This window comes from Coffea arabica, chromosome 4e (genome assembly GCF_036785885.1).
Source record: "Coffea arabica cultivar ET-39 chromosome 4e, Coffea Arabica ET-39 HiFi, whole genome shotgun sequence".
In the NCBI taxonomy this organism is placed as follows: Eukaryota; Viridiplantae; Streptophyta; class Magnoliopsida; order Gentianales; family Rubiaceae; genus Coffea; species Coffea arabica.
The window spans coordinates 9,181,956-9,196,297 of record NC_092317.1 but is presented as its reverse complement, the minus strand read 5'-3'; the positions used below and the strand labels follow the sequence as shown (position 1 = coordinate 9,196,297).

At 35.0% G+C, this 14,342-nt stretch overlaps 1 protein-coding gene across 1 annotated transcript; it reads left to right on the top strand.

Annotated features, from left to right (window-relative positions):
- Positions 1 to 2,317: 2,317 nt before the first annotated feature.
- On the top strand, positions 2,318 to 8,583 carry LOC113741599 (protein STICHEL-like 2). The gene is made up of 8 exons (XM_027269162.2): positions 2,318 to 2,413; positions 2,836 to 2,894; positions 3,337 to 5,054; positions 5,129 to 5,348; positions 5,537 to 5,719; positions 5,839 to 6,054; positions 7,306 to 8,008; positions 8,177 to 8,583. The coding sequence occupies exons 3-8, from the start codon at positions 3,417 to 3,419 to the stop codon at positions 8,187 to 8,189; spliced, it is 2,973 nt and encodes a 990-aa protein (XP_027124963.2). The 5' UTR covers positions 2,318 to 2,413; positions 2,836 to 2,894; positions 3,337 to 3,416; the 3' UTR covers positions 8,190 to 8,583.
- Positions 8,584 to 14,342: the final 5,759 nt, after the last annotated feature.

The following is a 14,342-nucleotide window of genomic DNA, read 5'->3' as shown; positions in this document are numbered from 1 at the left end:
ACATATGAATGTATGAATGTATATAGTTATTTAGGTATATTGTCAAGGGAAAAAAGGCAGAAACAATTGTCAATATAATTGTTTGAAAACCGTGCGTATCAAAAAGTTATATAAGTCATTGTTAATCACTCGTACAATCTTATACAGCGTCATAATTCTTTTCGAAACTGTCTTATCAACAAATTATAATTCATTGTTAATTACTTGTACAACCTTATACAGCTACGGAATTTTTACATATAGGCCCTATGTGAACTGTGACCGAATATCATATCATTGTTGTGAAATAGTACAAGTTGTTAATAATGAGTTATATAACTTGTTTAGATAGTGTTACCGTTTAGGAATAATTGCACTAACAACTGTTCTTATTCTTGTTTAGATAGTGCCTGTACGGCTCGAAAAATCCTCAATTAAAATTTTAATCTTTATTAGCTGCAATTAAAAATCTCCGGTTATAAATAACAAACTTTTTAAATTCCGATATCTTACCTTGAATCATTTTGGAAACAATTTGGATAGTGAAATTATTCCAAATAATATTTCGCTTGCATCATAAACATATTTTCCAACCCACTTTTTTATATTTCCAACCATTTTTTTATCTCACATACATCACATCACAAAAAGTGCTACAGTAATTATTCCAAATAATATTTTAAATAATACTCTATCCAAACAAATACATACGAAACATGAAATGTTCATCCCCCAAAAAAAAGTAATTTCTTTAATTAAGATGTACAATTTCGAGCACTACATGGTAATAGATACAAGTTCAAGCCACTCTAGTATTTATTTACTTCTTGGCTACAAATTTGAAATATAATAAATAATTGATCTAAGTTCATCAAATAGACTTTGAATTTTGAATTATAAGACATCTCTTGATTTATAATTATGTACTTAAATCCAAAAATTCTAGTAATTTAACTATACATTCGTGAAATCTACTAATTCTATTAGGATAGAGATTTTTTTAGTAGGATAGAGAATAAAATCCTTCCAAAAAAGGATAGAAATTAAATTTCACAAGAACAAAAAAATAAAAATAAAAAAATAATATATATATATATATATAGCAACTACAGCAAGAAGCCAAAGGATAGAATTTCACAAAAAGGTCGGGACCATTGTACTAATTCTCCCAAACCAAAGATATCAGATCACTAAGGAGTAGTCCCCTTCGTTGCCGTTAATCCACGCGCCATCTATGAAAAGTCGACTTTACGAAGTTACAACTTACAACTCCCGAACTGGACCAGACCAGAGTCGCCAGCTTTACGTCAAACAAAGTCCGAACTACCTACAACTGTCAGCAGATGAATTTCCCAGAAAACCCCTACTGTCCTCCATCTCCCAGACTCCCTTGTCTTGTCTACCCCTGTGAAATTCCCAAAGTAGCCTTACTCCCTCCTCTTCCTCCGCGGAATTCTCTGGGCAAAAACAAAATGAATAGTGACGTTTGGCTCATCTTCAGAGATAAGAAAAGGAGCCGTTTTCCCATTAAATGCTAGCATGACCTATGTATATAAAATTATACATCTTCCTCTGTCCATATAGCCATTACATTTGCTTTTGTTTTTTTTTTTTAGAGCAGCCATTACTTTCGTTATTTGTTAATTTCACAAATGTTACATAAAATATTTAGCCCGTTTGGATTGCATTTTTTTTCGAAATTTTTCTAAAAAAAAATAGCATCGTAATACTTTTTAAAAATGTGATAAGTGAAGAAACTTTAGTCTAGTAATTAAGGTTGGAATTTCAAATTTTAATTATATTAAATTCCGACCTCTTTTCTCACTTTGAAACCTCATCGCTTTCGAAAAAAATGATGTGATGTATCTAAGGTGAGATGGTAAAAAAATGCATTCGACATCAATCTCAAAAAATTTGAAAATAATTCTCAAAAATGGCAATTCAAAATTTTTCACAAGTAGTGTAATAAATATAACACATAAGATATTCTTGTAAAGTGAGTGAAATGTGTATATTTAAATTCTTTGTTACAAAATTTTTTAAAATAAAGCTCTATCAGTATTGAAAATATTAATTCATAACGAATTGAGACAATATAATATGGTAAGAATTTAAATTTCAGGTGCGAACATCCAAAATGCAATTCCATGTTGCCAAACAAGCACTAAATGACACGTCCAAAATTGCACCAAAATGGAGCATAATAAGAGCCATCAATGACATTTATCGCACTGCAACTTACCTCCTCTACTTCTTCATTTCTTCTTCTTCTTTTTTGGCTTTATTGTTGTCAGCAATGTACATGCTTTTTTCACTCAAATACCAAGACCCTTCTACCCTTTTTGATTGTAGGCATAAAGGGTCTCTTCTCTTTGGTCGTCCCACTTTTCTCGCTTCTTGCATTGGAAAATCTCGTGACTCTCAATGCAGATTGGTAATTTAATTACACCCCATTTTCCTTGCTTCTATTGCAACAATCCACAGGTTTCCTGTGTTTTCATGTGTCTGCTTGTTTTTCTTGAAGTTTTTCAAACTTGTCGTATTCACATTGTTGGTTTTCTAGGAATAATACTATATTAGTTGAGTATAAACATGGTTTCATGGCAATTAGTATATTCTATTCTTGGTGCATTTTGAATTCAAAAGATTCTTTCTTTATAAGTTATACTCAATCTTTTTATTTATTTAGTCGATTTTCTATTCTTGGGGAGAAGATGGGGCTGACCCTTTATTTCTAGCTTTCAGTTGAGTGAAGGGGAGGTTTGTTTTTTAAAAGCACATTTTCTAGTGTGTGAGTGTGTGAGGAAAGGTGTGGTTGAATGATGATTTGTTGTTTATGTTTGTTTTTTATATCAGGTGCAAAAATGGCTAGTGGCCTCTCCAAACTTTTGGCAAATGTCTTTCTTTGAGGAAAGGTACCACATCTAGCTTTAAGTTGTTTATGCAATACATTGAGGTTGAACCCTTAAAGTCTGTATGCTTTTTGTGTTTTTTTTTTTTTTTTTTTGTATAAAATCTTTATCAAAATGTCTGCTAGAGGTTACCAAGTATTTACTTTTTAGCTGAAACACCTAAGTTGCTTTTTGTTTTTTTAATTTTTTTGTGGAAATAAAAGCTCGAATCCTGTGGAAATCATACCGTGTTACTTTTGGTTGATATTTTTGATGGCTTGTTCTTTTTTGAGTCTTTTGGTGTTTGCTATGATGATCCGTAATTTTTAGCATTTTAATGTACTTTTGGTTTTCTTTTCTGGAGAAGAAAATGTCTGGGAATTGTGTAATTCAACTGCGTATGCATGATTGAGTGGCTTTTGGGGTGAAAATGGGCTTTTGAATGTCAATTTCCGGTGAATTTCAGGTTGTGAATGGAGCATTCTCTTGTAACTTGTGAAAGCTAACAATTTTAGTGCCTTAAGTGGTATATGCCTTTCGGAGGTGATGGATGGAAGGAGGCATTCTGTTGATGTTCCTATCTCGAGAGCATTAGTAGCACTTAGGAGAGTGAGATCTCTTAGAGATCCATCAACCAATTCACTGAGCAAGTTTTCTCCTTTGGTGGAGAATCTGAACTGGGAAACGAATTCAAACAATGCAATTACTTTGGGTTTTGAAAATAAGACAAAGGAATTTGTCAATGTTGAAACAGGCATGTTTGATATTGAAGACCGGAGGCTAGATGATGAAAGGGATCGCCATGGAAATGGTCAACAGCTGTACTACTCAAGAAAATCTAATGCCGAGTTAGTCTCACATGAAGATTCTTGTCAGGATGGAAACAAGGGCTCTGCCCCTGTCAGGAATATGCATGTTGAAGGATCTACTATAGGTCAACCAAGCCTGGAGATGTTATGTGCAAACAAATCACTAAGTGAGAGATATTGCAGCAATCACAGGGACAAAGGATTGGAGTTGGCTTGTGTAGCATCTTCCACCGACTGTTTGGAGGGGGTGGGATCATGTAATGAACCAAATGAAGGATCAATACATGATGAAAAGCTTTATCGTAATAGATATAGTAAAAAATACCAAAATAGGAAGCAAAGTAGATCATGTAGATCAGCAGCGGGTGATGTCCTGAGTCGTGTTGGCAGTCCTTCCTTATCCATGAGTGATGCTCTGCTTGGAGGATCAAGCTGTGGAATATCTTTGAATGGAGATGAGGATGCTGATGCTTTGGATTCTAGGCAATGTGGATGTGGTATAGGCCATTGTTGGTCAAGACCACCTAGGCTTAGAGAGTCAAATCATCATCTTGATGCAGAAGACCAACCTTTTTTACCAGCTGGTGCAGGGGAGGCACACACTTCTGAATGGAGAAGGGGATGCAACCACATGAACAATGGAGTTACTTTATATTCAGAAAGTCCTCGAAGTCTTAGTCAAAAGTTCAGGCCAAAATCATTTAGTGACTTGGTGGGCCAAAATCTGGTGGCGAGGTCTCTTCTAAGTTCAATCTCAAATGGGAGGATAAGTTCCTTTTATCTCTTTCATGGTCCCTGTGGTACTGGTAAAACATCTGCTGCTAGGATTTTTGCTGCTGCATTGAATTGTCTTTCACCTGATACTGCCAAACCTTGTGGTCATTGTCGAGAATGTTTCCTATTCTTCTCTGGAAAGGGAAGCAATGTCAAGGAAGTGGATTCTCTGAAAGTCAATAAAACACAAAGGATTAGAGCAATCATTAAGAATGCTGAGAATTCTCTGTCATCTTCACCTTTCAAGGTTTTGATAATTGATGAGTGCCACTTATTGCGAGAGGATACATGGGCAACATTTTTGAACAATCTTGAGGACATTTCTTGCCGTGTTGTCTTCATAATGGTAACTCCTGACCTTCATAAGTTGCCCCGTAGTGCAGTATCACGGTCTCAAAGATACCATTTTCCAAAAATAAAACAAGCCGATATTGCCAGTCGATTGGGAAAAATTTGTCTGGAAGAAGGATTTGACTTTGACCAAGATGCTTTGGACTACATTGCCACTAAATCAAATGGCTCACTACGAGATGCTGAGATGATGCTTGAGCAGTTGAGTTTGATTGGGAAAAAGATTACGATGACCCTGGTCTATGAATTGGTAGGTGTTATACTCTGAATTCAGAATTCTTTTTCTCACATATCGGCAAACTAACTTTGTGTTGCATTGGTCAGATGGGAGTTGTTTCTGATGACGAATTGTTTGATTTACTGCATCTAGCACTATCGTCTAATACTCCTGAAACAGTTAAAAGGGCCAGAGAGCTAATGAGATCAAGGATAGATCCCTTGCATCTCGTCTCACAACTAGCAAATATCATAATGGATGGTCTTGCTGGAAAATGTCAAGAAGAAGCCTCCGAAATCCCAAGAAGGCTTTTTGGAAGAAGTACATGTAAGTCTTAATTTCAAATTTTTAACCTTAAAGGACAGTAGGAGTATAACTGCTTTCATAACTATCATTGCCTTATTTCAAAATCTATCTTATACTAATTTAAAGATATTTGTTAATACTGATACTACATCACATATATCATTTTCTTCATGTCTGCTTTCTAAAGAAGTGCTACTTTTATGGCATAGCTGAAGCTGACATGCAGCAATTAAGTCATGCTCTTAAAATACTTTCTGAAACTGAAAAGCAACTGAGGATGTCAAAGAACCAGACTACTTGGCTTACTGTAGCTCTTCTTCAGTTAAGTTCTGTGGGGTCTTCACTGGATTCTAATGAATCGAGGTTGTGCATAAAAACCATGCAGCCAAGAGGTGAGAATGGTTAGGATATGTACACTACTCTTATTTCCTTGCTTTAGGTACCAAGTGTTTGGTTTTTATAAGAGATTATATTGGTGCATTTCATGTTTAAGCTCTAGTTTTTACTGCAGATGGTGATTTTTGCAGCACCTCATCCACTACTGAGAGTTTGAAGCATCTTGTAACCTGTGCACGCGACAGCAGCGAGTCTTGCAAGATGGGGATGCAGGGCCGTGAGCAGACTTTAGAATCTGTATGGAAGACAGCTGCTGGTATATGTGAATCTAGTTCATTGAAGAGCTTCCTGCAGAAAAGGGGGAAGTTATTGTCTATTAATCTTAGACAAGGTATTATTCCTGCATATATTCTCACACTCAAAATAGATTGTTGATGGGAACTTACAGAAAAGGGGGAAGTTATTGTCTATTAATCTTAGACAAGGTATTATTCCTACCTATATTCTCACACTCAAAATAGATTTTTGATGGGAAATTGACTTGCTAAGTTCAATGGTTATACAAAGGGCTTTAGTGGCTACTTGTTTTGAATGCAAAGTCTTCCTAAAGTAGCTCGTTCAGTATGTTTCACTTCCCTATGTTTTTCTTGGTTTACACTGAGGGAAAGGTGCAAGAAAGATTTGGTCTGCTGATTTTGATAAATGTAAGTTCCAAACTGGTTCTTTCTTCTGTTTATGCAATGTCTGTGTTTCAATTAATTTTGTAGGATTCATAAAACTGATCATTATTTTGAAATATATGGCAAATAATTGTAAACATTTAGAAGATATTTGTGGAAGGCATGTACTTGTGTTGAATAACTGGGACCGAACTGGTCAACTTCTATTGTAACAATGATTGCTTTCCATGGTCAAGTACTCTTCTTACAACTGATCTTTGGGTTTATACCTCATAGTGCACAGAAAACTCGACAATGGGGATCTTAAACCAATCATCATAGAAGAATGGGAAAAAAGTTTCCAATACAACAAAAAAGGAAATATGCCTTGTCATTTATATGAAGGATTGATAATAGATAATCATCAAATTTAAACTCTTTTACGCGAGGGATTCCACACCATGGCTTTTTGAAACACCTTTTAAAGTTGTATTGGCCGTAAGAACTTTCTAGCTTAGTCTTTATCTCAAGTAGTATGGCAAACATCTGGTCCCACAGAGTGATAGTGGTCATCACTGTATGGTTTATATGGGATACAAGAGAGCTATTTGGCTGCATATTGCAGCAAAGACAAGCTCTTGGCAACTTACATGACATTAACAGTCAAGAATGGACTAGCCGATTTGTCAGCTAAATTTGTTTTTGCTAGTTGTTGTTACTTATACATTACTCCTTGGAATTTTCAATTATCAATTCAGAAGTATTAAAGAAAAATGAATAAAGAAAGTCTTACGGCTTAGGTCCATCACTGGTTTGGTTTCTGCTTTTGTTTTTTGTCTAACCTGCTCTTCCGCTGTTGACGATCTAATTGATGTTACAAAGTCCTTGTACCAGTTCACACAGTTCTTACTCCCGTTTGACTTGTAACTATAGCAGATTCTATTAAAGCTTCTGGTTTAACAAAGTTGTTTTTTCAATCTCAGGTCTAGCTGTAGTTGAATTGGGGTTTTACCATTCAAAATATGTGTCAAAAGCTGAGAAGAAATGGAAAGTCATAGCAGGTGCACTTCAGAATGCTCTGGGCTATAATGTTGAAATAAGAATCAATCTTATTCTGGATTCTGCTGGAAAAGAACACGCCAAAGTGAAGAAGCGATATTTCAGCTTTTCAAGTTGTTCCAGGAGGTTGCATCATAGGTCACAATCCACCACGGAGTGTGAAAGCAACCCATCAGAGAAATTGGATTCCATTTCTACAAAACCCTTAACAGTGGATAAGTATGTCGAAACGGGTTCCTCTGAAAGTGGTTCTCATAATTCACATGCCTGTTGTATTGGAAAAGAGCTGGTGAGAACTATAAGAAATACTGATGGAAATGCACTAAGTATTGCTTTGATGACACCAAAACATCAACTGGGAGCTGATAAGTATCGAAACTGTGGGTGCCAAGATCTATTTGCCCCAGAACAAGGGAAACAACCTGGCTGCTTTCCTAGAACACTGAAGTTTCAAAAGGCAAATGCCTCAACTACTTCTGAGACAATTTTCTGGAGGACCTGTTTGGAAAATAACCTGGCATCAGCAGTTCCTCATCCTGTAACTCAGACACATTTCTGTCCAAGCGATCCAGTTGTTTCTTGCTGCAGATCAGTCAATCTCAATAACAGCTGCAGAAATCATGTTCGGTGAGTTCTCTAAACTGCTTGCAATATGTTTCTCAATTACCTGTTTTTTTTTTTGTCTATTGCAAGTATCAACAGCTACCATGAAAGCCATGCATATACATCGATCACATTTCCTAAGGTTCAAAAAGCCTTTGTTGAACTAATGAGAAAATGTAATGATTTTTGCAGGCTTGGCAGTTAAAAGATCAACATCAAAGTAAACACCAAAAGAATGGATTGTGCCTTGCTGCTGATGAATATGTATCGGTAGCATAGCAGGGATGGTAAAAGCATACCAGTAGAACATTGAATTTGCTTCATAGAATATCAAATTTGCTGACTTCGCAATTAGATAGCAAAACTATCTAACTTCATGACTTTGCCTCTTGTTAGTGCTAACCTAGCTTGCTTGGTGTTGATAAGTCTTGATAGTTGAAGGAAGAGATCCATATCAGTTGCTGAGTCTCCGGTCCAAGGTCATCAGCTAGATTTTAGTTTACAGCTAATATTATTGTTGCCAACTCCATATCTGGTGCTGTAACCGTGGCTTTATGTATGAAAAATTCATAACTAAATTTTTTTTGGGAATGTTTTAATTTTATGCACAGATTAATTCTATCTTTAATCTGCTAGCTAGTTATATTTTAAGTTTTCATCTTGTACCAATCCACTATAATTCTATGCCAAACATTTTCTTGGCACTAAATTAAATTGATATGTGGTGAAATCAGATGGAAGTTTGAGACATAAGAGCCATGAATATGGTGATAGAACAATAATGTAGGCATTCAAGCAACAATTGCAAACCCGCCAAAAAAAAAGGGTAAAATAACAAGAAGATTTTCACTGTTTCCTTGAAAATGGCTCATCTCATTTCAAGGTGATTGATGAGGCCTCGATCCTCAATGTTCTTTGGACTAAGCTCTTTTTGCCATAGATTTTCTTTCAATTTGTTTGAATTGGTTTTCACAAACAAAACTTTCTTAAATAAATTATAAATAACTAATTGTTATTTAAAAGTTTCTTTTAGAAATCAAATGCATGGCTAATTAAGTTTTTATGTCAAACATTTCAGGGAGAAAGTACCTAGCTAAAACTAATTTGCTTAAAATCATTCAAAAGTGATAGGTTGCATTTTTGTTATAACTTTTATGAATTGTTTCCCTCTTTTATTTTAGTAAATATTGCATTAATTGATGAATTCTACTTATATTTGATAATTAGTGTTGATGGTAAGGATTCGGAGTGAAAAGGAGTTAAGAACATGAATTTTAACTAATTTCTGTGTAATTCAGCGTGGGCACATCAAAATTAAAACTCTGCGCGTCCGAAAAGCTCAGGAGTTGAAGCGCAATCTCCAACCGTGAATTGAGGTTCCAAGAGTCTCCGATGTTTCACCAGATGGATAGGATGATTTGTCTTGTTGGGATAAGATATGATTTGAAGGAACAATTTGAATTCAATTAGTGGTAGTAGTAGGAAACAAAAACAATAGCGTATTTTTATCGTTTCCTTATCTCTTCGTTTGAGAGGAGCCTAGTCAATAGTTAGGAGGTATTCCCTGACAAGAAACAAATAAACGATTTCTTTTCTTCTTGATCGCAATTGGAGAATGGCCGCAGGGATTAATTCAAATATTTTGATGCATGGCTTTTTCCATTACGATGAACTAAGCTTTTAATTCTAGTCAAGAAACAACGAAAGACTTGGTTCATCTAAAATTGTGAAATTGAATTAATTATATTTATTTCTTTTATTTACTGACATTCGTATGTCCTCTGCTTTAATTTCTTATGGCTATTATGTTGTTTGAATATCAAGAGCGCCCGATATTTAATGCAATCTAAAAACCTAAAATCAATTAGAGTAATTAAATCCGTAATTGTTTAATTGCTTTAAACTAGTGGTAACTGGAATGATTGGATTTGTGTCAAGGGGATATATGGGATAATTTAAAATAACCCTTGTAGCGTGTTATTTGATTAGAACATGGCTTCTTTAATTCTTAAAGCAATTGAGAAATTGAACTCTAAGGTCATACCTAGGGTTATTTCTTGATTAGGACAATGGTTAACGGTCGTACCTTAACCACCAATACAATAAGAAGGAGTTGATTGTCATCGATTGTTTGGAAGTTATAACTTATTTATCAGTGAATAATGAAATTATCATTGCATCGATGATCAATTGAGTGAATCATTTCCGAAGTTATTTCTTGACTAGAGTTTATTTATTATTATTTCATTTTTAATAAATTATTAGTTAGGCCTTTTATTTGAGTTGTTTAATTATTCCCATTTTTATTAAAACCCCCTTATTCTGGACTCTAAATGAAACAAATTTTCTCAAGTCCCTGTGGATTCGATCTTGTTCATTGGTATGTACAAAAATTTGTATTTTATTTGAGTAGGTGTTTATTATTGCACAGACTCGACACCTGTTAAAAAGTGAGATTGTGTTCATTTCTAGCTACTCAATGATATAATCACAACTAAGATATTGCAGCTGTACAAACCTAGGGTGATGCATCCTCGATCTTTCGAAGGATATCAAAATTTGTTAAACAGCATATTTAAGGTAATATAAAAAGGCCTTGAATTTGTAGTAAATCTTCTAAATTCTATTGTAATTTGTTTACTTTCTGAAAATGTATTATTAAGTTCTTTTTCACACATGTTTAATTGAAAGAATGAGTAGCTACATAACAATGCCAAGACAATGGCCAACTTCTAGAATATAGACTTTTTTATATAATAATTCGCTAATATGAGTAATTTTAAAATTTTGTGGAATTTAATATCTGCAGAAATTCCTTAAATTAAGTAAAAAAATGTTGAGATCACTTGATCCAAAAGCCAAAATCAAGAAAAATAATCACTTCGCTGCGAAGAACTTGAATCACATTAATAAACCAAAAAACCACAGTGGTAATAAAATCTTTCAATTGAGTTATTGAAATTTTCTTTATCAAGAATGATAAAAATATAATCTCTAACTCTTGGACAATTACACTTTTAAGATTGATGCTGGTGCAAGCTTCATGATAGTGTGGAGCAACTTCGCAGGGGAATAGACAATAGCTGGAACAGCTCCTTAGAATATGGGATTTTTTTTTTTTTTTATCAATTATCAATTGTATCCCTACTCCTACACCTACTCTCACTACGGGGAGACTCAACTGAACCTACGGGGAACAGAACCACCACCGGACCAGACAGGTCCACAACGCACCCGTCTGGATTTGAAGCATCTATGTTTCTTTGCATATTGATTTCTCATTCTTTAAAAGTAAAATAATATAAATAAAACAAAATAAAATAGATTGATAATGCAAAGCTTTGAGACATACCATATATCTTGTACCCACCCCATGGCTGAATGAAAGGACGGTGATCTGAAAAGAAGCTATTGTATGAGCAACGCTTCATGTCATGAGCAAAATTTACACAATCTTCAAAAGTATGATGATGATGGTTTCCAAATGAATCAATAATCAATAATTTGTATGGGAACTCAAGATAGACATACACCAGTTATTTCAGTATTTTCTTTCTATTATAATTAATCGAACTGGAGAACTATAGCTATGTTTATTATTTTGTTAAACAATTTTCAATATTGGTAAGAAATTATTTTTACTTGGCATCGATATTCTCGTAGAAATTATTGTCTCCGTCTTGGTCAAAACGTTGGTTTCTATTGCCGACAGCAAATCTGAGTCTCCCTGGAATTTGCCGAGGCGTCGATCGTACTTGAGATGATATTCATCTTGATATGGGAAAAGAAGACAAGTTGAGCAGTCAAAAAGACTATAACACTTCCTAATTTCTTGAAAAAGTCCACGTTACTACGATGTGCATACACACCACAACAAAACCATAAATAATGCATTGATCCTTCTGCACGAAATTGTATACGATTTAGAGGTTGATAGTAAGACGAAGTTTTGGAGAAATAGGATGGGGTTGGTAAGACGTTTCATTTCATCTGTAACCGATAAGTCATGGGTTCGAGTCATCAAGGGAAGTAAGTGGAAAATCACTGTTGATCCTCTTTTTTTTTTAAAAAAAAAAAGACTCCATCCTATTTTCTAATATTTTATCACGTGAATAACCAGTATTCTTTTTCGAATCGGCGAGAATAACCCGTAATTTTTTTTAAAGGAAAGGAGGAAAAGAATATATAATTCATACACAAAAGAGTTATTTACGTAGAAAAAGTTAAAAACTTTTGAACTCCGTTGAATAGATCAATTTTACAATAAATCCACAATCACAAAATCATTGTAGTAGAAACTTTGATTTCAATTCAACAGTGTGATGCATACATTAACCACATTTTAACATAAAAGAGGGTAGATAATGGTTACCTTTATATAAGGTTTCGAATTCTTCTTTGTCTTCACAAGTCGGTTGCTTGCAATCGGCTATTTGTATTGCATGTGTAGATAGAAAAAGTTACCCGTCTAATTAGCAAAACTTATAATAGTAGTTTCCTATTAAGTCAAGGAAACAGCTTATGTAATTTCACATTGCAAACAAGGAAATACGAAGATGTACTACTGTTACCATCTTTGGCAGCCAACAAACCCCCCACTTTCTTTAAATTAACCCTTTAATCACTTAATCTTGAGTTAAGAATTGATAACTTTTGAGAATGACAAACATAAAATAGCTTGATGGCTGCATAAGCTACGTATTATTTTCCACTCTATATATTAGGAAAGCAAACTCCACCTCAAACTTGAGGTCAAATATTGATAGGTAGACACAGAACAGAAGCAGATACCAGATTGTTAAAAATAGAAGATATACGTACACCACCACACATTGTCTTTATTCCAATTTAGAGAGGTAAATGCTCCACAATGTCAGATGTAACATGGCACTCTGTCACATCAGAGTGAGTCCAACAAAAAGTCACAAGCATGATTCTCACGCAAGTGAAAATTCTCAGTAAGGTTTCCTTGTGCAAGTAACTTGCTCCCCTTTCTTGACCCGGAAAACCTTGACAGTGAGATCAAAAGAATTCACCACGCCATGCATAGGCCGAGTAGACTTGGCTAGTTTCAAGATACCTGTTAGAAAGGTGTACCTGCATGCATACACTTGCAGATCTAGTTTCCAAAAAATGAAGCCTTCATATTTGATGAACAAGCGCCAATACTTGCTTTGATTAACTATTCCCAACATGGAACCTGGATTTCTGCTAACAGAGCCTAGCGGATTCATTTCCTGTAAGAAGAGATGTTTGTGGAAAAAGGACTCTTGTTGTCCACTTTGGTACCGTCAGGTATCAGAGAAAAGTTTTCTAGAACTGACTAGCAATTTGGTCTTTGCAAATATGGGCTTCAAAATGCAAATTTTCTGCACTCTTTGTGCATGAACAACATTAGGCTCTCTCAAGATCCCACCCAGCATTTTTGGTCAAACTTAATTGAGGTGTAGACAGATCATGAAGCATCTATCATTTGGCCAACAAGGCTCTTAGCGTGAGACGCTTTTCCAGTTCAACTTGCTTCTAATTTGCGTCTGGGATCTGCTGCTGCAATTGATTTATCGCAGAGTGCTTAATCAGTAGACTTGGCAATGCAAGTCTTGCAAAGTGACAAACTGGATTTTAACCATGTTCCCTGTAAAAAAGCTTCAGTACTAAGAGATTCTTCAGCTCTAAATGACAAGCATCTTTGAGTTCTATCAGGGTCATAGAAAGAACAAACAGTTTGGAGCTGAATGTAGGCTGACTTGAGAGGGATATGTCTATGAAAAACCTCTATATTAGTCTCCCACTGCTTCAGAAATACTCGTGGCCTCTTTTATAGGTTCAAAATGGACCTTCTGGCAATTCTTATCCTGCATTTGCTACTTTGTTCTTCCATCAGCAGAAAGATGCATATAAAAATAAACAACTTTTTGCTTGAGAAAAGGGTTGTGCAGGAAAACCTGGCGTCAAAGAAAAGAGTGAAGATAACATCCTAGTTATTAAAGCTACAAGTAAATGAATATGAAAAGTTATTGTACAGCTGTAAATGCCTCAAAAGGACAGGAAAATGATAGTAGGTAACACAGCAAATATTGCTCAAACACTAAGATGATCCATGATGATCAAGGTCACAATACATGTTATTCTTTTACTTTTACCTCTTTGCTTTCTCTGTGTGCATTTTAGGAAAAAGAGTGTAGAGGGAGGCCTGTATTGCATTGACAAGGTCAAAATGCAGGATCCCAAAATAATCAAGCTCAGTAATACCAAAGCGTGTGATAATAGATAACGTCGCCTCGTCGCCTCCTTTATTTAACCAAACATGTGATAACATATACAATCTGATTACCAGAGACCACTGTCTCATAGGATT

Bases quoted from the DNA above. Each gene is read 5' to 3' on its own strand.
- LOC113741599 (XM_027269162.2), top strand. From the start codon at position 3,417: ATGGATGGAAGGAGGCATTCTGTTGATGTTCCTATCTCGAGAGCATTA. The intron at 5,720-5,838 runs GTGAGAATGGTT...TTTTTACTGCAG, and splicing joins AAAAACCATGCAGCCAAGAG to ATGGTGATTTTTGCAGCACC. The intron at 6,055-7,305 runs GTATTATTCCTG...TTTCAATCTCAG, and splicing joins GTCTATTAATCTTAGACAAG to GTCTAGCTGTAGTTGAATTG.